At 38.4% G+C, this 25876-nt stretch overlaps 1 protein-coding gene across 1 annotated transcript in view; it reads right to left on the reverse strand.

Annotated features, from left to right (window-relative positions):
• Window positions 1–13878, reverse strand: part of LOC140236193 (alpha-2,8-sialyltransferase 8B-like) — a 52879-nt gene extending 39001 nt beyond the window's left edge. The window contains exon 1 of the mRNA XM_072316161.1: window positions 13737–13878. Coding sequence (XP_072172262.1) covers window positions 13737–13878 — 142 coding nt within the window. The remainder of the gene's footprint in view (window positions 1–13736) is intronic.
• Between the last annotated feature and the right edge of the window lie 11998 nt (window positions 13879–25876).

Below are 25876 nucleotides of genomic sequence, written 5' to 3' on the forward strand. Positions count from 1 at the left end.
TGTTTCACGTCGATAAAATGAGCAAAAACATGCATCAAATTGCACCATTTGCAACATCAAAATGAAAAACGTTCTTACCGTAGGAGGAGGGTGTCCCCCCTCCCACGGTAAGAACTTTTTGCATTTTGATGTTGTTGTTTTGTTGTTGTTTTTATGCGTTCATGATATTCAGTGAAAAGAATTAATGTAAGAAGTGTATGTAAATTATACCATTTTATAGCCAAATTGTTCAATAATAATTTACACTAAAATATACTGCAACCTTAAACAAGTGGGACTGTTTCACGTCGATAAAACGCGCAAAAACATGCATCAAATTGCACCATTTACAACATCAAAATGCAAAAAGTTCTTACCGTGGGAGGGGGGACACCCCCCTCCCACACCCTCCCCCCCCCCCTCGCTCGCTCCGCTCGCTCGGGCTCGGTCGCTTCGCTCCCTCGCAGACTAACCGCCCCCCCCCCTAAGATCAAATCCTGGCTACGCCGTTGTTCTGATATGAGTAATTACAGGCCCATTTCTTTGCTTTCATCTTTATCTAATATTTTGAAAAAATTCATATTTAAAAGAGCAATTAACTTTTTAAATTCTCATGATGTTTTTACAAATTCTCACAGTACCATTCTCACAGTACCATTCTTGCCCTGTTTGAAGTTTATCGACCACGCAGCGCATACTATTGATAATTATTCTCATCTTATTGGTATATTCCTGGACTTCTCCAAGGCCTTCGATACAATTAATCATGAAATTTTACTCTACAAATTGTCTCACTATGGAATAAGGGGAAGGCCTTGAAGTGGTTCAGGAGCTACCTGCAAAACCGAAAACATTAGGTATCTCTCAACGAGAACGTTTCAAGTCTCGAATTCATTAAGTGTGGCGTCCCACAGTGTAGCTTACTATGACCTTTACTTTTTATCATTTATATCAATGATTTTTGCAGATCATCCGACGTGTTGTCATTTATACTTTTTGCTTATTCAAATATTTTCTTTTCACATCAAAATCCAGATACTCTCGTACACATTGTTAATTCCGAATTGAAAAAAGTGACCCAGTGGATAAGAGATAATAAATTACCACTTAATCTTTATATGTTATTTACTAATTCTATAGAAGCGTTACGCAATGATATTATTTTTGATGACACTCAGTTAGAACGTGTATCTCACATAAAATTCCTTGGGATTACAGTGGACGATAAACTTTCATGGAGGCCACATATTATCAACATTAGTACAATAATTTCACGTAATATTGGTATTATTAATGTGTCATGCACCAACAAAACACATGTCATGCACCGACAAAACATTCTTGGAGCAACACCGAATGACTACAGCTGTCCACGCCATGTTTGCCACCAACTCGATCTGTAGTGTCCCGGATGGACACTTTTTATTCCCCTCATCGCTGTTCTCCATCACACCTCCCCCTAACAAGAGGAAAGTTATGAATATAACTTTTCGACTATAAACACCTTCGTTGTAAGGCTTACTTCAATGTTCTTGCCTACTATTCAGCTTATACGATTACAAACTCAAATAGTTTTGTGTTGTTTTCTTAAAACCTCACCTGGCGTACTACACTTGTAATTACTGATTTTGAGTCTTATCAGAATCAGTTAACTCCGGCATCAATCGTCCACTTTTAGAACACTATAGGAAAACTTAACAAGCCCCCTACAAAACATGTAAATACATTACGCAATGTGTCTACAGTAATACACATGTGAAACTGTTATCAACGGGTGCACATACGGGTGCACATAATCCGGAAAGATTACACCAGATGTAATCAATCATTTCTCCAGTAGCATCGATATTTTGACTGAGTCTGTGCTTTCTGGTAGTCTCGACTGTAATTATATCCTCACATACTGGACCAGTAAACTTACATAACTTCAGGCATGAATAGTATTTTTTTTTTCAACACATACACTTCATCTTTAACTGTGGAAACCAAACATACACTTTCTTCATGAAATTGTGCTGACTGTTGCAAAGATATGCCTGTTTCTCTAACAAACTTTCACTGGAGTTTCACTGAATGAGGTAACAGCACGCATCTCTTGATTATAACATCGTATTTAAACACTATGACACATGTGTACATCTACTCAATGTACTTGCTAATAAATCTTATACTTATGTCATCTCTGCGTCATATGTTAGCCAAAACAACGACAAAAATTTAACCACCGGATATTTCTTTTCGTCCCTTCACACATAGTATGTACGTATTGTCACTCGTTAAGGTGTTATATGTGCATACTCTGAAAAATATCGAGATCATACTCGACACACAAATGTGACTCTGTCACTCTGTAACGAAATACATATACAGGTTATTAATTTACAAAAGTGACATTATATCTTGGCATATTTATGCCTCACTGTCACTCAACACTTTTTCATTAATACAAAACACCACAAATTCTTTTGTTTTGACACAAATCGGTTGACATAAAACTCAAAATTTGATCAACAGTTTTCCTGTGACTGGCCGGTTGTGTTTTGCTATACTGTTTTTGCATTTGCTAGCATTAACTCCGTAACGTATCGATATACATAACAATATGAATCCTTTGACTCTTTGGGGTACATTGAATGAAATCAAAATAGAAGTGTGCAACTGAAGCTCAGCTTTCACTGTAATATTACACACCTCAAATGTTGTATCCTGACGCTTCCTGTAATGTCGGGTTTATAAAAAACATCATACAATGCTTGGCGTGTAACACTTCATGAAAATTTTCAAGTGATGTCTTCTTATAAAGACAGAATATTGTGTACATTCTCATAATTCCTAGCATCACTCACATATTATACTTTTTTCGTTTAAAACAAACATGATTAGCATAAATACAATTTCTTCCTTCACAGATCCTTGGGAAAGGAAGAAAACTGAACGAGAATACATAAACACATGTATACGTTGTCATATGCAAAAAAAAAAAAATCAACATCAGTTTCTTGTCTGTTTTGAGTCTTGTTTGAAATGTTCTGCTTGATGTAGGTTTTACTGTAGATTTGAGGTCGTTATCGTTTGGCAACATTATCAACGCGTGCACAGTTTCAAGCTCGCGACAAAGCGTCTGCTAATTTGTTGTCCTTTCCTGCTATGTGCACAATCCTCAGTGGGTACGGCTGGAGAATCAAACTCCAACGGAAGAGACGCTGATTCTTGTGCTTGAAGCGTTCTAAAAACGTCAATGGGTTATGGTTAGTGTACACCACGATGTCTCTTCCATCGTCCAAATACGCTTCGAAATGTTGCACGGCTAGAACGACACTGAGAGATTCCTTCTCCACAGTTGAATACTTTTGCTGATGGCGGTTCAGTTTTTTGGGGAAGAAACGCACGGGTTTGCTGTGTCCGTTGTCGTCGTCCTGAAGTAGCACGGAAGGTTGAAGTATCCTACTCCTCGGTCACTAGCATCCGTAGCCAACTGGAAGCTCCTCTCGAAGTTTGGTGCGATGAGCACGGGATCGTTCATGAGGACGGCCTTCAGCTTCTGGAACGCACCCTGGCTGTTCGCCGACCACTGGAACGTTGTACCCTTTTTCAACAGGTCCGCCAAGGGCACCACCAAGTGACTGAAGTTGGGAACGAATCTCCGGTAGAATCCACACATTCCCAAAAAGCGCTGAAGCTCCCGTTTCGATGCCGGCACTGGGAAGTCCGCGATGGCTCGGACCTTGGCATCTCGTGGTGCGACGCTACCTCGGCCTACCTTGTGACCTAAGTAGGTCACACAAGCTTTTCCAAACTCGCATTTGGCCGGATTCACCACGAGTCGTGCATGTGACAACCTCCGGAACAGCTCTCGAAGATGAGCAACATGCTCCTCCCACGTATTGCTGAACACCAACACATCGTCTATATAGACAACACAGTTATCATGACCACCATTAACTCGATTCATCATCCGTTGAAAAGTGGCGGGGGAATATTTCATCCCGAAGGGCATGACACGACACTGGTATAAACCGGAGGGCGTGACAAACGCCGAGATCTCTCTTGCATCTTTGTCTAATGGTAGACCTACCTGCCAATACCCTTTCATCAAATCCAGTTTACTGACGTACTCGGCACTTCCTACCCGATCAATACATTCCTCAATCAAAGGAAGCGGAAACGAATCAGTCTTGGTTGTGGTATTTACCTTCCGGTAATCTATACAAAACCTGGACGTTCCGTCTGACTTTGGGACTAGCACTACTGGGGAACTCCAGTTTGAGTTACTGGGCTCTATGATTCCATTTGCAAGCATGAAATCTATCTCCCTATCCACCTGTTCTCTCTTAGCAGGATGAATCCGATATGGATGCTGCTTTATGGGTGCATTTTCACCAACATCTACCGTATAAAGAGTGTATTTCGCACAGCTAAATTTATCACTGCAAACCTCCGGAAATTCCTGGAAGATGTCGACAACATCTTGCCTCTCCGAATCAGACAGATGACTGAGCAGTAACTCTGGATTTTCTAGTGTCTTTGAGTTCTCTACTCGCGGAATCATTCCTGACTTGAAACTCACATTCTGAGAATCTGGATCATCACGTTCAAACTCTTCTGCCCTTTTCCCAGCACTGTTTAGGACACTCTCACTCACAACTGCACCGACATCTTCTACACGTTCATGGTATTTCTTCAACATATTAGCGTGACACACTCTCTTGGTTTTTCTACGGTCAGGCATGCTCACCACATAAGTCTCCTTCCCAAGCTTCCTCTCTACCACATAGGGACCACTGAATTTAGCCTTCAATGCATCTCCTGGCAATGGAAGAAGAACCAAGACTTTGTCTCCCACCTCAAACAGACGACTCTTTGCCTTTCGGTCAAAGATTTCCTTCATTGTCTGTTGCGAAGACTTCAAGTGTTCTCTCGCCACTTCATTCGCTCTCACAAGACGCTCTCTGAATATGGAGATGTAGTCTAAGGCATTGGAATCTATGTCTTCCTCATCAGACAACAGCTGCTCCTTCACAATTTTCAGGGGCCCTGTTGGCTCATGCCCAAACACCAACTCAAAGGGGGAGAATCCAGTGGATTCATTAGGCACTTCACGAGCAGCGAAGAGAAGAAAAGGGATACCTGTATCCCTGTCCCTAGGATTATCCTGACAGTAGACCTTCAACATCGTTTTTAGCGTCTGATGGTACCTTTCTAAGGCCCCCTGAGATTGCGGGTGATATGCAGATGACTTGATCTGTTGAACACCAAGCTGGTACATCAACTCCTGAAAGACACGAGACATGAAATTGATACTTTGATCTGACTGAATTTCTTTTGGTAGCCCGTACCTTGTAAGGAAAGTCAACAAGTCATCCAGAACTGACTTAGCAGTTATGCATGCTCCTCAACGGATATGCTTCTGCGTATCTCGGGGAAACATCCATCACAGTCAATAAATACTGACATCCCGACTTGGACTTCGGCAATGGACCAACGCAATTCCATCACAGTCAATAAATACTGACATCCCGACTTGGAATTCGTCAATAGACCAACGCAATTCCATCACACGGCTAAATGGCTCCTCGAAAGCCGGAATAGGAATCAAAGGCGCAGGTCTAATGGCATGTTGTGGTTTTCCTACCACTTGACATTCATGACACGTTCGGCAAAATTCAGACACATCCTTTCTCATCTTGAGCCAGAAGAAGTGAGTTCTGATTCTACACAAAGTCTTCTTGACACCCCTGTGTCCGGTCATTTGGAATTTGGAATTTCATGTGCAAGACGTAGAATTTCCTTTCGATACGGCGGAGGAACAACTATCTGGTCGACAATAGTCCTCATCTGCGGGACGATCTGGAGGACGCCATTTCCTCATCAAAACACCAGACTTTACATAGAAACATTCTGGCACTCCCTTCGCCTCATCTACAGTCAATGCACCCTCTCTCAACTTCAACAATTCCTCATCTTCCATCTGTGCTTTGATGAAAGCTGGCTGACTGAACACACCTTCTTCCCAACTTCGTTCTCTTTCACCTTCACTATTCACCTTTCCAAAGAATGTGTCATCAAGAGAAATTTCACTTTCAGATTCCTTTCTCTCACGCTCTGCTTCACTTGCTCGAAACCTGGTGATAGCACATGTTGAAAATACTTCTGGGAATTCATCGACCAGTTTTCGCTTTCCTGCTCGTACACTGGAACTTCGGAAACAACCGGAAGGACACTCACTCGACCTCCTGCAAGGTCATTACCAAGCAAAAAGGAAACTCCATCCATAGGGAGAAATGGAACAATTCCCACAATCACTTCCCCTGAAATCAGTCCACTATCCAAATTCACTCGGAATAGAGGGATCGCCTGCGTTCCTCCGTTGACATCATGTATCAGTACTTTTCTACCCGTGTTACAGTCTATGGGCATACTCTTCACATCTCCTACCATGGGGGACTGTGTAGCTCCAGTATCACGAAGGATGACAACCGGTACTCTAAATGCAGCAATGGTAACTGTACCCCTGGAAATGAAGTCCTCGTAGGCCTACTTTTCATCCACACGACCACTTGAACACGTATCTGTCATTTTTGAGACACTGGTTTTCACAACATTTGGATGACGCTGTTCATCACTTAGTACACTTGACTTAACAAAACCATTGGTGGCTGTTTGGTACGGTTTCTCTTTTGTTTCAGCATCTGAACTGTTCTGTGGACGTATGTCTGCATGGACTATAAAACCATGTGTTGCTTTTTGCTTTTTTTTTTTGCTTAATTTTGTTCCAGCAATCGCCTACATTCAGACTTAATGTGACCTGTTTTCGCACAGAAAAAGCATCTCACTTCTTTGTATTGAGGCCGTGGCGATTTCGGGCGCTCTTTCTGTGATTCAGTCTTTACTTTATCCCTGCGTTCACTATGACTACTGTGCCACTTTTGAGTGTCAGGATTTCTCAGCTGATCAAATTTCCCCTTTCCCGCAGGACTTTTTGTTTTCACCTAATGTGTCAACTCATACTGGTCAGCGGTGACTGCTGCACTCTTTAAATCATGTACTCTTCGATCTTCCAAATAAGTTCTCAGATCTGGAGGTTGTCGATTTCTTGAATTCCTCCATCAACACCATCTCTCTTAAATTTTCATAAGTGAGATCTACTTTCGTTGATCGAACCCATCGATCAAACAGAATTTCTTTTTCTCTCTGAAACTCTACGTAGGTCTGTCCCGAACCTCTCCTATATCCTCGAAACTTTTGCCTGTAGGATTCTGGGACCAACTGATAGGCAAGAAGGACTGCTTTCTAAACTGTGTCATAGTTATTTGCCTCCTCATCCGAGAGAGCAGACACTAGGCCTACTGAATGTGCCTTGCCTTGAGCTTTTGTTGTACTATCATAGACCAATATTCTTCTCCCACTCCAAATTCCTGGCTATTCTCTCAAAGGAGAAAAAAAATGAGTCTACATCCTCTTCGTCAAAGCGGGGGACTCTGTTTGCCATTTTTGCAATGTCGGGCGTCTTTGGTCTCGACATAGTAACATAAAGCCTATCCCCTGGGACGCTACTGGCCTGGGCCTGGGTTGGTTGGTTTGTTTGTTTGTTTGTTTTCATCTGCGAAGATGGCTGGATAGCCCATATTCAGCTACGTTAAGTTGGTCTTCCATGGGGTCCAGTTGGATGTGAGGTGGGACCACTTCACCGGGTTAGACACCCTGCTCTTTGCGAATGAAGCGGGATCTTTTACGTGCATGAGTTATTACTCTCTCATACACGGGACCTCCATTTTATGTCCTATCCGAGGGACAGAGTGTTTTGCCTCTTGCTAGAGGGGACGGTATGTTTACACACAACATTGCTCAGTCCAGACTCGGGTTCGAACCCAGGCCGCGTGATCGTGAGGCAGACCCGCTACCGACCGAGCCAACTCCCCGCCCTCAACTCAATTTGACGTTGCATTAACTCTTGTTCAAGTCTCAGATTTTCTGCCTTCATTTTTTTTCTTTTTCTAACTCCAATCTAGCCAGTTCTAGTTGTGTGGAATCTACCCTCATATCACTAGGTCTAGTAGTACTAGTAGTACTTGGAGCAGTTTTTCTCCCAGCACTCTCACTCTGGTCTGTGTGTTCATATTCTACACCACCCAGTTCATGATTCTTCACCAGAACAGCAAAATTTCTTTCTTTCGACTACACTCTTTGATATCAGCATCTACATGAGTTGCAACATCAATCAACTGGGCTTTCACTAACCCTCTCAATCTACCAAGAATGACGTCTTTCACAAACTCTGCTGCATCGAACTTGGCTGCCATGATTTATTCACATCTAGCTTTCCGACTAGATTTCAAGACTACGTCGCTAAGGCTGCGTTCACATAGAAGTATACTATTCGGGTATTCGGGCTCGTTTTCGAGGGCACGCGAATAGCTTGAATCGAACGATAGGATTTCCTCACACCGGTTCACATAGGAGGGCACTATTCGAAAGTACCGAATAGCTGCGAAAAGTATAGCAAAGTGGGAATCGAACTTGTTCGATTTTCTTGCAGCGTATACCATCTCTCGTTTATGAAATAGTGACAATTTTGGTCTGGATTTGCCCTTTAGCAAAAATAAGCATGTAGACTGACATTCTGATGCAGTTTAGAAATTGTTAATAAGATTTGCTATATTGCTAGGATGTAGGAGGAAGAAATCCTCACTGCATGGGATGGTGAGTTGACGGTGTGGGTGATGGTGTATTCGGGGCCCGAATAGCGAATAGCGAATAGCGAATAGCGAATACCGAATACTTCTATGTGAACGCAGCCTAACGCAACTTTCTACAGTACACCCCCAACTGGGTACCGAACTACGAGAATAGTCTAAGCAATTCAGAACGGACAAACACTCGTATATCAAGAGGCCAATTTCCTCGTATAGCCACATCTAACGATGCTAATGCAAATAACCAGAAAGTGACACACTAATCTGATAGAATGACATAACGGAAACGATAATACGTACCCTTCCTTTCCAGCAATCAATGCTGCAACCCTGGTATTCAGCTTGCGAGAAGACCAGTACAAGTGCGCAAAACATAGGCCTACTCATCGCATCGCTTCGCGAATCGCACTTGCATTCACAACCACTGCTAAACGCAGCCCCATTACACATGCCATGCAATGTTATGATGCACAGGATAGAGTGCGTTAGTGGAGGCGTATAGTGCACTCGAGGGTATTTACAATTGTAAAACATGCACTACATTGTAAATACCCGAGAGTGAGCTACGCCTCCACTAACGCCACGAAATAATCCTGTGCATCATTTGTTTTATAAAATGGGTCGAAAATTCGAAAACTAACAGCATTTTCCAGCGTTTTTTCACGTACCTTTATGGGTCAAGACGTCCGAAGATGTTCGTCCCAAACATTTACGCACGTCGCACTCGGAAATCCCGCACATATAAGTATGATGGGGGGTTGGGTTTCCGGACACTTGAGTTCCCGCATGAAAGCTTACTTATTTTACATAGAATATGCACCCTTTACCTTAAAGACTTGATATAGACTCCTCATATAGGCCTACTAGACAACATATGCCTACTCTGAAAACGGCGTGAGAATTAACCTGCTAAATCGTTGGATTTGCCCTTCAAAGTGACTCCATGTACGCGTCCGGTCCCACAACGCTTGGTCTACTGTACTGTACAAAGTGTACGTATAATAAGAGTATACGTACGCCACACATGTTATGCACAAGGGAAGAAAGGCCGGCCGGTCCCGAACTAGAAGTTGTTTACAGCGCGTACTGTATGTATGCATGCAATTCAAAGGAGCCGCCGCGCGCACAGACGATCGGAAATAGGATTTAACCACGGTGGATTTAACACGCAGGGCGATGGGACTAGAATAAACAACGCCCACGTGACTCATTTCAGCGCTTCCTATTGGCTACATTCTTGAACCCATTTTATAACACGCAGTATAGAATACCGCTACGAACGAACGACTACCTTCGCTACCCTGTGTACACATCTCACATGAGTGCGAACACTACACATACCTCCAACCAGGCGCGGTGGAGCACCCCAATTATCTCGCAGAAATCCCTCGGCAGCCAAGCCTCATTTGCATAAAGTAAACAACATGTACTCGCGTAGTGTGTATGAGAAAAAGTAAACAACTGCTCAAGCTAATAACAATTTAAGGAAACCTATTTTCGGATTAAAATTGAGTTAGTTTGAATTTGAAAACATGTCCGAATATGCACATATAACATACATTAAAGGATTTGACAATGATAAAATGTGAAATTTTAGCAAAAACCTGGCGAGCAAAATTACCAAAAATATGCCTCGAAAATCATCTTAAAATTCACGAAGTGTGATTGCGGAACCAAAGCGCCATTCGAACAAAGTACACCGAAATTTATTTATCTGCTTGCATTTTAAATTTCATACCGTAATATTCCCGGCCATGGTTGTGTCGGAAAAAAAAAAAAACAGAAGGTGATGTCAAAAATGACACGAACGCAAAGCGTACAGGTCGGTCCCATGTATACATGATCGCGTCACCGTTGATAGCGTTGCATGTCACAGCACACACAACGCATTGCTGCATGCAGCGTGCGCGGCAGCAGCTCAGCAGTCACCGCCGTGCGACACTCAGCAAAATTGACTGCGTCACATGCAAACCAACAATGAGCACGAAATCCTGAATCTTACGTAGGCCTACCACGCATGCCCAATATTACGGGAAAAGAAATGACGTCATTTTCAAATGTTTCGCTGACTACAATTTTCCATTCCAAACCCTGTAGAAAGAAGTTGATATCTCAAAAAATACAGGTGGAACCAAGCGAAAACTTTCACCATATATGGGTTGAAGCCTGATAAACTTATGTTGCCAATTTCGGAAACATGGGAGCCCGGCCATAGTTCAGTCGGAAAAAAAACAGAGAGCATGTTTTGCGACAGGTGATTTTCAAAACGCTTTAATATCTCAAGTTCTAGTGCAGCAAATTTCATATTTTTTTTTATCAAAAGGAAGGTTTTTAAAAACTTAGATAGTGTGGGAAGTTTGAGTTTACTAGCAGCACGCATAGCGGCACAAGGAGAAGGTAAAGATTTGACTTTTTCATGCACACAGTTTCGGGCAGCCGTGGATGCCCGTTGGAAATTCAAATAGAACGGGGCGATAATGAGATGCAAATTGGGGTGCTCCACCGCGCCTGCAACGGTCATCAATCATTACAACAATGTACCAAACACCGAAATAACTACCCAAAAGACGGCTTGTTTGTATGTTCATTTTCCGGACAAGCCCCCACTATGTCATGCACCAACAAAACACATGTCATGCACCGACAAAACATTCTTGGAGCAACACCGAATGACTACACAGCTGTCCACGCCATGTTTGCCACCAACTCGAACTGCAGTGTCCCGGATGGACACTTTTTATTCCTCTCATCACTGTTCTCCATCACAATAGACTCAAGTTTTATATTCCATTGTCTTCTTTGCTGACGTTGTATTTTTCTCTAATTTTACCTTAGCTTAACTACGGACTTTTAGCATGGGGTAGCGCCCATAAAACTTTATTAGATAGACTACTGTTATTACAAAAAAGGGTACTTCGTGTTATTTGTAGCGTCCCGCCACGTTCCCATAGAGATTCATTATTTACCAAATCAAAGATTTTAAAAATCAAAGATTTACATTTTTTTTCAACTTGGTCAGTTTATGATTCATTTCAACGCAAATGCACTTCCCTGTATATTCAATTCAATATGTTTACACGGAACCAGTTTTTTCATATGCCTAATTATCCCACTAGGCAATCTAATGAGTTCCATTTTACCCTTCTGAGAACTTTTTTGGCTCAGAATACATTTATATACACAGGCCCTAGATTCTGGAATTCATTAAGCTGCGAAATAAAAAATTCTCCATCTTTGTATTCTTTTAAGCGGTAGTTGGAATCCTTTCTGTTAAACCCTCTCTGATGTTTCGTTTTCATTAGATAAGTCTCATCACCACAGGGTTCATCATCCAACCAACAATTAATCTCTGAATAATAATGAAATAGCCATCAGCTTTGCACGGCTGTGTGCAGCCACCAGCTGTTTGAAGCATCTCTTCAATTCCCTCTTTCGTTTCCTTGATCAGCGTGTAGGCATTCTCTTTTTTCCTTCCGTTTTTCCATCCATTCTGTCTATAGTCGTGTCATGTTGCTGTGTGTCACCTGTTTTGTTCCGTCTTATCTTCAATTAAATTTGTGCTGAGTATATGCAAATAAGTATTTCATAAGGTTTTCCTTTGAGTGGTTCACAATGTACAAGCTTGCTTTTTTAGTAGTGAACCTCTCAATTCTTTTTTTTTTCTCAACTGAAACATAACCATGTATTTATTTTGGCAAGTATGTATTCATTGATATAACTTTATTTGTATTATTTTTATATCATTAGCAAAGTTGTATGTATACGTTTGTGATGTAATTCCTAATTTATACTGTGTTGTGTTCTGTTGGAAAAAAGAGGAGAATGAAAATAAATGAATTGAATTGAATTTCATCGTTTGTTTGTCTATCTTTGTAAATGGTGTGGGTGGGTGTGCGTATGTGCGTAAGTTACATATAGCACACAAACGTTTAATGTATAAATTAGATGTTGGAGGTAGGGTGATAGGTTAAAGCAAGGTTAAAAAATGGTTTCGGTCGATTAATTTATTTATGAGATTTGAGTTTACTGCAGGTTTTGGTGAAATACTGTATTCTCAAATGGGCGGTTTGTGTCATGAAGCAGATATTGATTAGTTAGATGAAGTTGATCAAGATATCCTTTTTTTTTGTATCACGGGATTTCTGCAAAATTTTATATCAATTTTCATATTGCTTTGTATGATTTGCATAAAATATCTTATTGTATTATACCTATGTTTAAAAAAAAAGAATGTGATTCAGCAGTTCAAGTGAGAAGAATACAGCTGCTTAGTTTTTGTTCATACTAATATCATTGTAAAAATGAGCCTGATATTGAATGAAATTCAAATAAAGAATATAAAAAGTGTTTCTATTTGTGCTTGCTTCCGTGTGCTTACTCCCAGTGTTCTTACGTCCTTCTTTTTGTCGTTTGTACTTCTAATTGATTGTGTGGCCCGCATCTCTAAATCCTTATCTTCATCGTTGGTCTCTCTTTCCCAGTAACGTAATGATTTTGAACAATATTATAGTAGCAACTGCAAAAATTACCCGACTGTTACCTTCAATCTATAATACTCTCGCTACGTACCGCCTTCCCCGACATTGTCGGCTCTCGACGGCACATATAGTGGTATGGATGTTGGTTGTTCGCACAGTGTGTGGCGTTTACGGAAATCTCATTGGTTACATTAGGCCTGTATTATGTGTGAATTTCGTATACGATATTAGAATAGAGAACTTGTATATTCCGTTGATCTTTCATTTCTAAACCATTTTCCTTAAACAAACCTCACCTATGTTGTGCATCAGTATACAATCGTCATGTGGTAATTTTTATTCCTCATGCCAAAATCATCCAAAAGCCATCTTTCTAACTTTATTGTACTGGTCTTCTGCTCTAAGAGTTGTCTCTGAATCACAGCTATATTTAGATGCGTTACATTCTATTTTCTACGTAATGAGTCGGAAGAGTGCTACCTTTGCACCTTGACTGCGAATCATAATTGTGTGACACTATAAATACCTCAAAAAGAGACATAAGCCCTATCAGATTTAGTGCGATAAAAAAGGAAACTCTCCTTACCAGCGTTGGACCTATTTCTCGCAGCATTTTTGAAGTCCTTTCCAACTGTCTTCGTGGTAGAAAGCCCCAGGTATAGTATGATCATAAGACATAGCCACAGGAGTAGGCCTGAGCACAATTTCACGTACTTGAAGGTAGCCATCTTCGAGAGATCCTCTCCTTGTATTCAAAGGCGAACATCATTCAACATCATGAAATAAAGGTGCAGGGAAGTATAGAGCGAAGGTGCAACGTTGTGGGGAAAAAGATGCAGAATTATTTCCGTCGCGGCATTCGGGCAAGTTTGCACCTTTCAAGGAGGTGCGCGGTCTCCATGCATGCACTAATGTGCGCCAATGCATGCAAATTTGCCACCCGGATGTAATAGGTCTGAGTCGCTTTCGTCAGCATGTCGACAAGACGAGCATAGTTTTATCAATCTGTAACAGTGGCCGCGGAACCACCCCCCCCCTCACACACACACACACACACCCTTTTCATGGACGTAAATATATAGAAAGAGAGTTAGATTTATAAGAATCTGAAAAAAGGAAAAGAAATCAAATCACCAGTGCTTCCAATGTATAAAAAAAAACAGCAAATTTTCGATAATTCATGGACTGTGTGAAATTAGCGCGATAGAAGTCAAGGAAGTGATCGAACTCGAGGATTGGCAGGCCGACAGTATTGAGTCTATACGCCATGGCTGAGTCAGTGTCATAATTTGTGTACAATATTACTGTACATTCTGGTGTATTTGAGGTCGATGAAAATTCCGCTATGCACAAGCTGGTGAGGCAAAATCATTGATTGTCCGTTCAAATAATTAGTATTAACGACGACATTTGTGGTATGTATGTATGTGGATGTACATAAAAAAGTCCTGTGGTACTCCTGTGGTAATTACCGCAGGACGGTACCACACGAAAGTACCACAGGACAGTACCACAGGAATTCCTGTGGTATTTTGGGACGTACCACAGGGCAGTACCACAGGGCAGTATACTACAGGGCAGTACCACAGGACCAGTACCACAGAACAGTACCACAGGAATTGTCCTGTGGTATTTTGGAACGTACCACAGGGCAGTACCACAGGGCAGTACGACAGGGCAGTACCACAGGACCAGTACCACAGAACAGTACCACAGGAACTGTCCTGGGGTATTGTGGGATATTACCACAGGACAGTACCACAGGTCATTACCACACAGCATTACCACAGGGCAGTACCACACAGCATTACCATGGTACCACAGGAGAGTACCACACAGGATAAATAAAAAAAAAAATCTGGGAGAATCTTAGCCACATATCAAGGAATTGAGTATCTGAATATAAGAACGACCCAAGTCCATGGAAGACCATTTAGAGTAAACTTTAAAAAAATTCATATCTTTTTTATTTGTCCAATAAAATTCTATGAAAATGTGATGGGAAGGCAGCATTGTATATACAAATTAGAATATATATTATTATGACAATCAACATTTATATTGATTGTGGAGAGGCCATTTTGTGTGATGGACTTGGGTCGTTCTTTGAATCAGATGGACTTGGATCGTTCTTTGATTCATAATACATGATTTTGTCATAGAGATGAGAGAAGGACGAGAGAGGGCGCTATAATATTAATGTAAGAATGACCCACGTCCTTCATTCTTACATTCATACAATATTTAACTCCTTTATTTCAGGCACTTCCGGGGGTAATTGGGATTTATCATTTATACACAAGATGAGTCCATGCATAACCTACAATTTCCCATGTCAACCTGAATTTGGCCAAAAATTGGACTTGGGTGGTTCTTATATTAAGGTCTTCAATTATAGGCGAGTGATGGATTTCAGGACAAACATGGCCCTACTTGATAATCTGTCCTACTCCTAACATATAACCTGAAACGAGAGTTTCATATGGCCAAGTGCCATTCTAGTCCTATAATAGATCTATATAGTCATCCTATTCCTAGTTAGTCATCGGTCGTATCAGTACACACACACACACATATATTCAATTCAATTCAAAGGTTTTATTTTCACTTCTTTCAACAGAATGTACAAAAAATATAGATTCGACATGCGTTTGATAAGGAATGATACATAGATAGCAAAGAATAACATTTGTCAATAATCATTACAAAGTTAGGTATTTTTCATACAGACATACATTCTGCGAAAAAAAGTGGAGGTACCCACTCAAAAGACTATGCTTGTACAACGTGGGCACCTCACAGGAGGAAAAAAAAAAGTGAAAACTTATGTATATATATATATATATATACATACATATATATATGGCTGTCTATCCGTAATGCATTAAGGCATGGTTACTAACTAGATAATACTTTATTATCAAGAAATGAAATAATTATTACATAATAATATTTGTGATGTTGGGAATAACATGACATAATTAGACAATTTCAATAAAGTTCAAAGTAAGTTCCATCATTAATACTTGGACTTTTAAAGTCTTTTATGTATTTTCTAAAATCTAGATTGCTTTTTATAGAATTAATATTCATGAGCTATGTAAAAAAATTGTATCACAGGAGTAACACAGGTGTACCACAGAAGTACCACATGAAATGTCTCATGCTTTACATCAGCGCTTTCACTTAATAGGTAATACTGTAGGAGAATAGAACAGGTTAAGTGATGGAAAATCAATTGCTATAATTCACAGCATAACTCATCTATCAATTAATTGGGGAATATGTGTTTATGTTTATGTTTGTTTATGTTTTAATTATCTCAGTTGGTTCTGCCTTACAATTTTTCTGTGTGGTACTCCTGTGTGGTACTGCTGTGTGACATTCTCCTGATGTGATAGTCCTGTGGTATAAAATGTTAAGAAAAAAACCAAGAATATCCTGTGGTATTGTTGTGTGGTATTGCTATGTGGTACTAATGTGTGATACTATGCAGTTAATTTGCTGCGTGGTACTTCTGTGTGGAAGAGTACCATAGGATCTTCCTGTGGTATTTTCGGACACATACCACCGTGGCGTCCGGAATACCACAGGACAGTTCCTGTGGTACTGTCCTGTGGTACTGGTAATGTGGTACTGTCCTGTATGTAGTAATGTTGTGTGGTACTGCCCTGTGGTAATGGTATGTGGTACTGTCCTGTGGTAATGTCATGTGGTACTGGTCCTGTGGTAATGTCCTGTGGTACTTGTTCTGTGATACTGTCCTGTGGTAATGTCCTGTGGTACTGTCCTCTGGTAATGTCCCAAAATACCACAGAACAGTTCCTGTGGTAATGTCCTGTGTGGTACCCTCCTGTGGTACTACCCTGTGGTACGTCCCAAAATACCACAGGACAATTCCTATGGTACTGTCCTGTAGTATTTCCTAAAAATACCACAGGAATTCCTGTGGTGCTGTCATGTGGTACGTCCCAAAATACCACAGGACAATTCGTGTGGTACTGTCCTGTGGTAATGTCCCAAAATACCACAGGACAGTTCCTGTGGTAATGTCCTGTGGTACTGTCCTGTGGTACTGCCCTGTGGTACGTCCCAAAATACCACGGGACAATTCCTGTGGTACGTACTGTTCTGTGGTACGTCCAAAAATACCACAGGAATTCCTGTGGTATTGTCATGTGGTACGTCCCAAAATACCACAGGACAATTTGTGTGGTACTGTCCTGTGGTACTCTCCTGTGGTAATATCCCAAAATACCACAGGACAGTTCGTGTGGCACTGTTCTGAGGTACTGTCTGTGGTACTGTCCTGTAGTAACGCTGTGTGGTACTGCCCTGTGGTAATGGTATGCGGTACTGTACTGTGGTACTGGTCCTGTGGTAATGTCCTGTGGTACTGGTCCAGTGGTAATGTCCTGTGGTACTTCTTCTGTGATACTGACCTGTGGTAATGTCCTGTGGTACTGTCCTGTGGTAATGTCCCAAAATACCACAGAACAGTTCCTGTGGTAATGTCCTGTGGTACTCTCCTGTGGTACTGTCCTGTGGTACTACCCTGTGGTACGTCCCAAAATACCACAGGACAATTCCTGTGGTACTCTCCTGTGGTATTTCCTAAAAGTGCCACAGGAATTCCTGTGGTTTACATCAATCGAGTCAGCTAGGTGTAATTATGAATCAGGTGGTGTGAGCAAAGAGGAAACGAATGAAAATAAATGCTTAGCTTCCTTTTTGTACATTGAGTTAACATTAATTGTTACAGTACACCACGTTCAGGAGGTATAGGCCTTATTTTCTTTTCGATGCCCGCTCTGCTCTCTTGCACGCCATTGTGCCGGATGCGAGAGTGCCTCTTTGGCGGTATGGTTGAGTTCAAGGGGGATTAAAGGGACTGTACAGTACTGGTTAAGGTGGGGATTCATGTTTTGAACATTCCTGAATGAGATAATGAGAAACCTCTTATGAAATATGAAAGAGTATGTAATTCTAAGAAGGATCCAAAGTTTATTTGATGAAAATTGGTTTTAAAATGGCTGAGATATCCAAAAAAGTGATAATAATAAAAGGCGACAGGCCATGCCTTTTATTAGGATCTCTTTGTTTCACCTTGATTTTGGATATCTCAGCCATTTCAAAACCGATTTTCATCAAATAAACTTTCGATACCCCTTAGATTTGCATGCTCTTTGACATATCATTTTTTCTGAATATCTCGCAAAACGTTAAAAGCTAAATCCTCACCTCAACCAGAACTGTACACACCCTTTAAAGGAATGGTACAAAATTAGTTGTGATGGGGATTCATGGAGGCATTAACTTTTTGCGAGATAATTAAAAACCACCAATATATGTAATATCAAAGAGAATACAATTCTAGGAGAAATTACAACTTTATTTGATGAAAATTGATATAGAAATGGCTAATGAAAATTGATATAGAAATGGCTCAAGTATCCAAAAATAAAGCATAATAATCTTGGCTCTAAAGCGAAACCCTCAGAGTAATTATCATCAGTGACAAAAATGGCTTGTGAAAGAATCGAAACAAAGCTCTCTCTTGTTTGTTTTGATATCGCAACACTCCACACTCTACGAAGCTACGATTGTCTGCGGTAATTCTGTCAGCATTAGATGAGGGCATTATCCTTTGCTTTATACACACATACACACACACACACACACACACACACACACACACATATATATATATATATATATATATATATATATATAACTATATGAAGAGTTTGTTTGCAAAAACCGATAAGTCCATATTTGTCAAATGGAGATATTTGTGATTAAAGGTCAGGAAAAATTAAGAGAATAATAAGAAAATTTTTGCTTCTTTTGACCATAACTGCAAAAATATACCTTTATATGTACTGACCAATATATCATCTAAAAGGTATTATTTTGTACTTTATGATAGAGACCGTACTTCAAAATCTTCAAAAATGGACTTATCGGTTTTTGCAAACAAACCCTTCATATATATATATATATATATATATATATATATATATATATATATAATTATATATATGTATAATTCAACTTTACTTTAATTTTCATTAAATAAACAGGGAAAATCATATACAATTCATTAGCAGAACATATTTGTAATAATTCAAATATGTAAATGAACAAAATACATGTGATCATGAGTAACAACATATTGTACTTTGTAAGATATATACATATTGTATACATAATACAAATTAGATAATAATGGGAATGGAAATGGAAGAAAAATGTAAGGTAGTATATGAATTTATTACCAGTTAATACCAGTTAAACATACCTTATGATATTCCCTAAGTGAAGTATTGATGTAAAGGATGTAACTTCTCATCTATCAGGATTGAACATGAGGTATCTTGGATATTTTAAGGAATAACGATCGATAATAGATTGATCTGGAAAGATCGCATAGATATAGATGCAATAAGATTTCAAAAAAAAAATATTGGTATATTTCTTTACGAATTAAGTCTTTACCCACAGTTGTTTTTAAAATGATATACAGAGCTTATAAAAAAGGTAATCCAACTTTGGAGGGCTGCCATTTCTTAATTGTCAGTTATGAAGAGCACAATGTTGGCTGTAAGGAAAGAGGAACTTTTCCTCTTTCCATTGATACCTAATTATGTTGACAAATGTCATGCATGACCGAGCACATGAACTTTAAAGAGAACAATGACAAATTACACTTTTTCCAAGTTTGCGTGTTATTGTGAAGGAACAACGCATTCTCGCTGCGTGGATGAGATCTGTCAATGAAAGTTGCCAAATAGGCTAGCCTGTATGAATGCAGGTTTCTGTTTTAGGTTTTTTGTTTAGGATTTGTGTTTAGTATTTCTCCTAACATTTTATGGTCCATAACCTTTAACATGGGTTTTTGTCCGAAAACTTGGTCGCTCCCACAGAGGCCAACCCGCACAATCCATTTTTCTCTGTTCATATTCAAAACCTAGCTCCCAGTAACAAACCATGTCTTGAATGTGAAGAGAGTAAAATGGGTAATGGTTTTACCTTGATGCTAAGGACCAAATATCGACAATGGGGTCATGTTGAAGGTTATGAACCATATACCATTAGAAGAAACCCTAAAACACGAATCTGCTGTCGTGCAGGCTGGCCTGATAATTTGACCACTTTCATTGACAGATTTCATCCATTGTCTTTAAAGTCCATGTGCTCAGTCATGCATGACATTTGCCAACATAATTAAGTATCAATGGAAAGAGGAAAAGTTCCTCTTTCCTTACAATTAACATTGTGCTCTTCATAACTGATAATTAAGAAATGGCAGCCCTCCAAACTTGGATACCTTTTTTTTTTATACGCCCTGTATAATGCAGTTATTGCTTCATTTTTAGAATAGGGTTTTTCTGTTTGGGGATGTACTGCAAACACATAATCTAGACAGACTTTTTAACCTACAAAAATGTGCAATAAAAATAATCAACTCAACTTATTTAACTCACACTTTCAATTTTTCTAAATACAAAAAAAGAATTTGACGCTGTAGGACAGATATAAGTATTTACTATTTACTATAAGCATTACATTGGAGTGGTTTATAGACCCCCCCCCCCCCCTACACACACACACACACACGCACAGCACAATAGATAGTATGAAGAGTTTGTTCGCAAAAACCGATGAGTCCATTTTTGAAGATTTTGATGTACGGTCTCTGTCATAAAGTACAAAATAATACCTTTGAATGATGCATTGGTCACTACATAATAAAAGGTATATTTTTGAAATCATGGTAAAAAGAAGCAAATTTTTTCTTATTATTCTCTTTATTTTTGTTGACCTTTAATCGCAAAGATCTCCATTTGGCAAATATGGACTTATTGAATACATTGTTTATGACTTTATAATAGTCTTCCTCCTCACATGAACACATCAATAAAGCAACCAGGATAGTCAATAGCTCTGAAACCCTTTTAGGTAATGTATTTTCCAATGTTAATGAGTCAGAAAAGTTTAATGGTATTTCATATTTTGATGTATCTGACCATCTTTCTATTTTTGTTATTTCTCGGAAGGTTCATAGTATCAGAAATAAGCACAAATGACAAACGTAAATATATTAAAAGAGAAACGAAACAAAATATTGATAGATTGATTGCTGATTTGGGAGTTGAGTCTTGGTATGATATTTACGGTGAATCCGATACCAACAGCGCGTACGAACTATTTACAAATAAGCTTCTTTTTTATATGATAAGAATATACCCCTTGCAAGAATGAAAAAAAAAAAAGAGAAAGCTTCGAAGACCGTGGATTACCACGGATACTAGGGACCAAATAAAACACGCAATAATTTCTACAGGAAAGCGTTACACACGCGCGTAGATGCTGATTTTAATAGATATAAAAATTAAAGAAATGTATTAACGATTATTATACGATTGTCCCACAAATTTTATTATTCAAAATATATTTAATCCATGCAGATTATCCAATATAACCTCAATTTGGAAGATAATTAAGGATCTTTTGGAAAATAAAAAAACACCTGTTCTAAAATGATTGAAAATGGATATGAAATTACGGACCCAAATGTTATTGCAAATTCTTTTGATGAGTCTTATTTCATTAATACTGTATATAGGACCAAATTTACATCTTCTATAAATGAAACCAATAGTAATTTATGCAGATTTTTTTTTTCTGAATCAATTGGTACTTATTTCTTTTTATCTCTCCAACTTCATACCAGGAAATAATTACTATCGTAAAAGAACTCATATCCAGTAAGTCTTCGGGTTACAATGGTTTTAGTGTATATCTCCTTTAAAACAGATTATTCATTTCATCGCACCCTCACAACCCCGTCCAGCACACATATACAACATTACTCTCAATTCAGGCCGCTGTCAAAACTCACTGAAAATCGCAAAAGGGATTCCCATCCATAAAAAAGACGATCAAACACAAATGAGTATTATCGCCCAATATAGTCTTCCCAGCATATCAACAATTTTTGAGAAAATTGTTTATAAAAGATTATTTTCTTTTTTAAAAGAAAATAAGATTCTTATTACAAATCAGTTCGGATTTAGGAAGAATCATTCTACTGATTACGTCATTATTCAACTTTGTGACAAATTAATGTAAGCTTTTATTAACAAGAACATATGACTGTAGTTTTTATGGATTGAGTTAGGCATTTGATACTATTGATCATAACATTCCTATTCGAAAATCAAAACATTATGGCGTTCCAGGAATACCCTTCCTATTGTTCACCGGTTATCTATTCAACCTTGAGCAATATTTCGACGTTGATTCATGTTCCTCCAGGAGATTACAAATTAGTTGTGGAGTACCGCAAGGGTCTATATTATGCCCACGTTTGTTTCTTATAGATGTTTATCATATAACCAATGTTTCACCAATTCTAACTTACATTCTGTGTACAAACGATACAAATATGTAATTCTGTAGACATGAAGATCCATCGACACGTATCCGCACACTCGATTCTGAATTACGTAAGGTTTCTTCTTTATTTAAGTGTAAGAAATTATCCTTAAACATTGACAAAATGTTAATTCGCCTGATATTGAATAAAATTTATGTATTGATGGGTTATCCCTTGTAGAAAAGAAAGTCTACTAAATTTCTAGGCGTAACTATTGATGCCAACCTCACCTGGAATGAACATATGAATAACATAAATGTCAGATATCTAGAAATGTAGAAATATTTGTTAAAATTATAAAGTTTTCTTTTTTTTAAAGAAAAGGGTCTCTTTTTATTAAAATTTTGTAAATGTACTGACTTTACCATACATCACATACTGCAATATAGAATGAGCATATTCTATCAAATAAGACAAAAAAAAAAAAAAAAAATCAGTTCACCTTCTCCAAAAGAGAGCACTCCGTATTTGCACCAATTTAATTATCTGGCAATCTTTGAACCGTTATTCTGTAAATCTAAAACCCTAAAAATAAACGGTATTCACACATTACAGTGCGGAATATTCATTAACAAAATACATATCGAACACCCTTCCATCCTCATTCACCTCGACATTCCAAAGATTATCACCTCCACAAGTCCAAGCTTAATGACAGCTAAAAAGCCAATAAGACACCATGGACCAGATGTTTGGAATAATCTCTCTGAGCAAATAAAGGCAACCACTAAATTATATTCTTTCAAGGCACTTTTGAAAAATTATCATTTATCGAAATATAATAACTTATGATACCACAAGAAATTTTGGAGGGTTTTTTTTTTATGTTCGGTCATTAATAAACAGTTCATACAGGTATATAATTAGCCCAAACTTGCTGCTTGAGTCTTTTCAAAATCATACTCATGATCACATTAGAACTAATATTGCAAACAGAAATATGTTACAGGCACACACAGGGCACACAAATACACTTTATATGTCCAAACGTTAAATTAAGAAAACAGTACTACACGCCCTGAACAGCACTCGCCTCAGCACAGTATAATAGTTGTAGTTTGTTTGTTATATTCGTGAAAATTCCTTTTGAAAACAAATAAAACGAAAAAAATATGAGTTTTCCCCTCTACGTTCTGTTTACCTCACAAATAATTACGATATTTTGGAGTCGACTATTGATTCAATTTTAACAGTTATGTATATCAAATCTAAAGGGATAGTTTAGTATTGGTGGATATGAGAATTTGGCTTTTAACTTTTTTCGAGATACCAGGAAACCACTTATGAAGTAGTATAGAGGATACCATTCTAAGAGGAATTCAAAGTTTATTTGATGAAAATCGGCACCCAGAAACAAAGTAAAACAAAGCGATCGTAATAAAAGCTGGGTCCAACCTTTCATTAGAATTGGTCTTTTTTGGATATCTCAGCCATTTCAAAACCAAAAATTTTCACTTGAATAAACGCTGAATTCCTCTTAAAATTACATGCTCTTTCATATCTCATAAAAAGTTTCTCATTATGTCACAAAAAAAAAAAAAAAATGTTAGAAATCTGAAGTTGGGTCTCAACCGAAACTGTAAAATCCCTTTTAAGATCGAATTTTACTTCGAGGAATCGATCCATGTCACGCAGCTGCTTATGATCGCGGTCTCTCTCTTCTTCTTTTTTTTTTTTTTTTGTCTAGAAATACACAGTTCTAAAACCAATTCATTTAAACCTCCTTTTGTATTTTTTCTAAAGTTTGGTTATTGTAACAACGTGATAAATTCTGAATGAATAATCAATCATCATTAAGTTAATCTACAATTGTCATTTTAAGGATATCCTGATGAACGTTTTTGTGATATTATGCTATACGTCTTATACATCGAATTAGTGTCATGTAAATGTATGCATTTATTTTGAATGAATTTGATAGAGAGTTCCTAAGCTTATGTTTAATGTGTAATGATATTTTCAAATGTTAGATTTTATTTTGTGTGATTTTAAGAAAGTATTATTTACAGAAAATATTATTTATAGAAAGTATTATTTAGTAAGTCCATAGAGGTTTTACGCAGACACATCATTTTTGATGACGTTCATTTAGAACGTGTATCTCACATAGAGTTTCTCGGTATCACAGTGGACGATAAACTTTCGTGGAAGCCTCATATTATGAATATTAGTAAAATAATTTCGCGTAATATTGGTATTACAAATAGACTTAAATCTCATATCCCGTTTTCTTTCTTGTTGGCGTTGTATTTTTCATTAATATTACCTTATCTTAATTATGGAATTTTAGCATTGGGTAGTGCCCATCAAACTTCATTAGATAAACTATTGTTATTACAGAAAAGGCACTTCGTACTATTTGTGGCGTTTCACCACGTTCCTATGCAGATCCATATTTTGTTAAATATAAGATTTTAAAAATTAAAGAATTGTTTTTCTTTCAGCTGGGTCAGTTTATGTGTAATTATAACACAAATGCACTTCCCAGCATCTTTAATTCAATGTTTACACGGAACCAGTTTTTTTCATAATTATCCCACTAGGCGATCTAATGAGTTTCATTTACCCCTCCTGAGAACTTTATTGCCTCAAAATACATTTATATACACCGGCCCTAGCTGTGATATAAAAAATTCTCTATCGTTGAATTCTTTTAAGCTTAAGTTGAAACTTTTTTTGTTGAATTTATACTAAGATATACACTATTTACTACCTAGCTGGTCTCTACAACCTAAGGGTTCATCGCCAATCATAGAATTCATCATTGTGTAATTTTCACATTAGCTTATTTGTACAAACTTTGCTCAGCTGCTCGAGCTCTGAAGCACCTCAATTCCCTCTTCCGATCCCGATATTCAGCGTGTGGGCTTTTCCTTTCATTTCCTTTTTTCTTTCTTTCCTTTCTTTCCATTATCCTGCTGTGCTTTATTACTTTCACCACACTCTTCTGTCAAGTCATGTAATGTCATTGTGTTTCTCCTGTCTTGTTCTGTCCTGTCTTCGTAAAGAAATATGTCCACAAGAATCCTTTGAGTGATTCACAATTCACAAGCATGTTTTACAGTGGACCTCTCAATTCTTTTTTTTTCTCCAGACATAACTTTGTACTTTGCCGGTATGCATGTATAATTTTGTATTTGTTAACCATTATCTACCATGTGAAGTCGAATACATGCTTATGTTATATCTTCTGATTCATTTCGTGTTATGTTTGCCGAAAAGAAAGGAAGAATGTGTTACGACCAAAATCACTCTGAGAATGATCGCACAAAAGAAACAATCAA

This window comes from Diadema setosum, chromosome 12, assembly GCF_964275005.1.
Source record: "Diadema setosum chromosome 12, eeDiaSeto1, whole genome shotgun sequence".
In the NCBI taxonomy this organism is placed as follows: domain Eukaryota; kingdom Metazoa; phylum Echinodermata; class Echinoidea; order Diadematoida; family Diadematidae; genus Diadema; species Diadema setosum.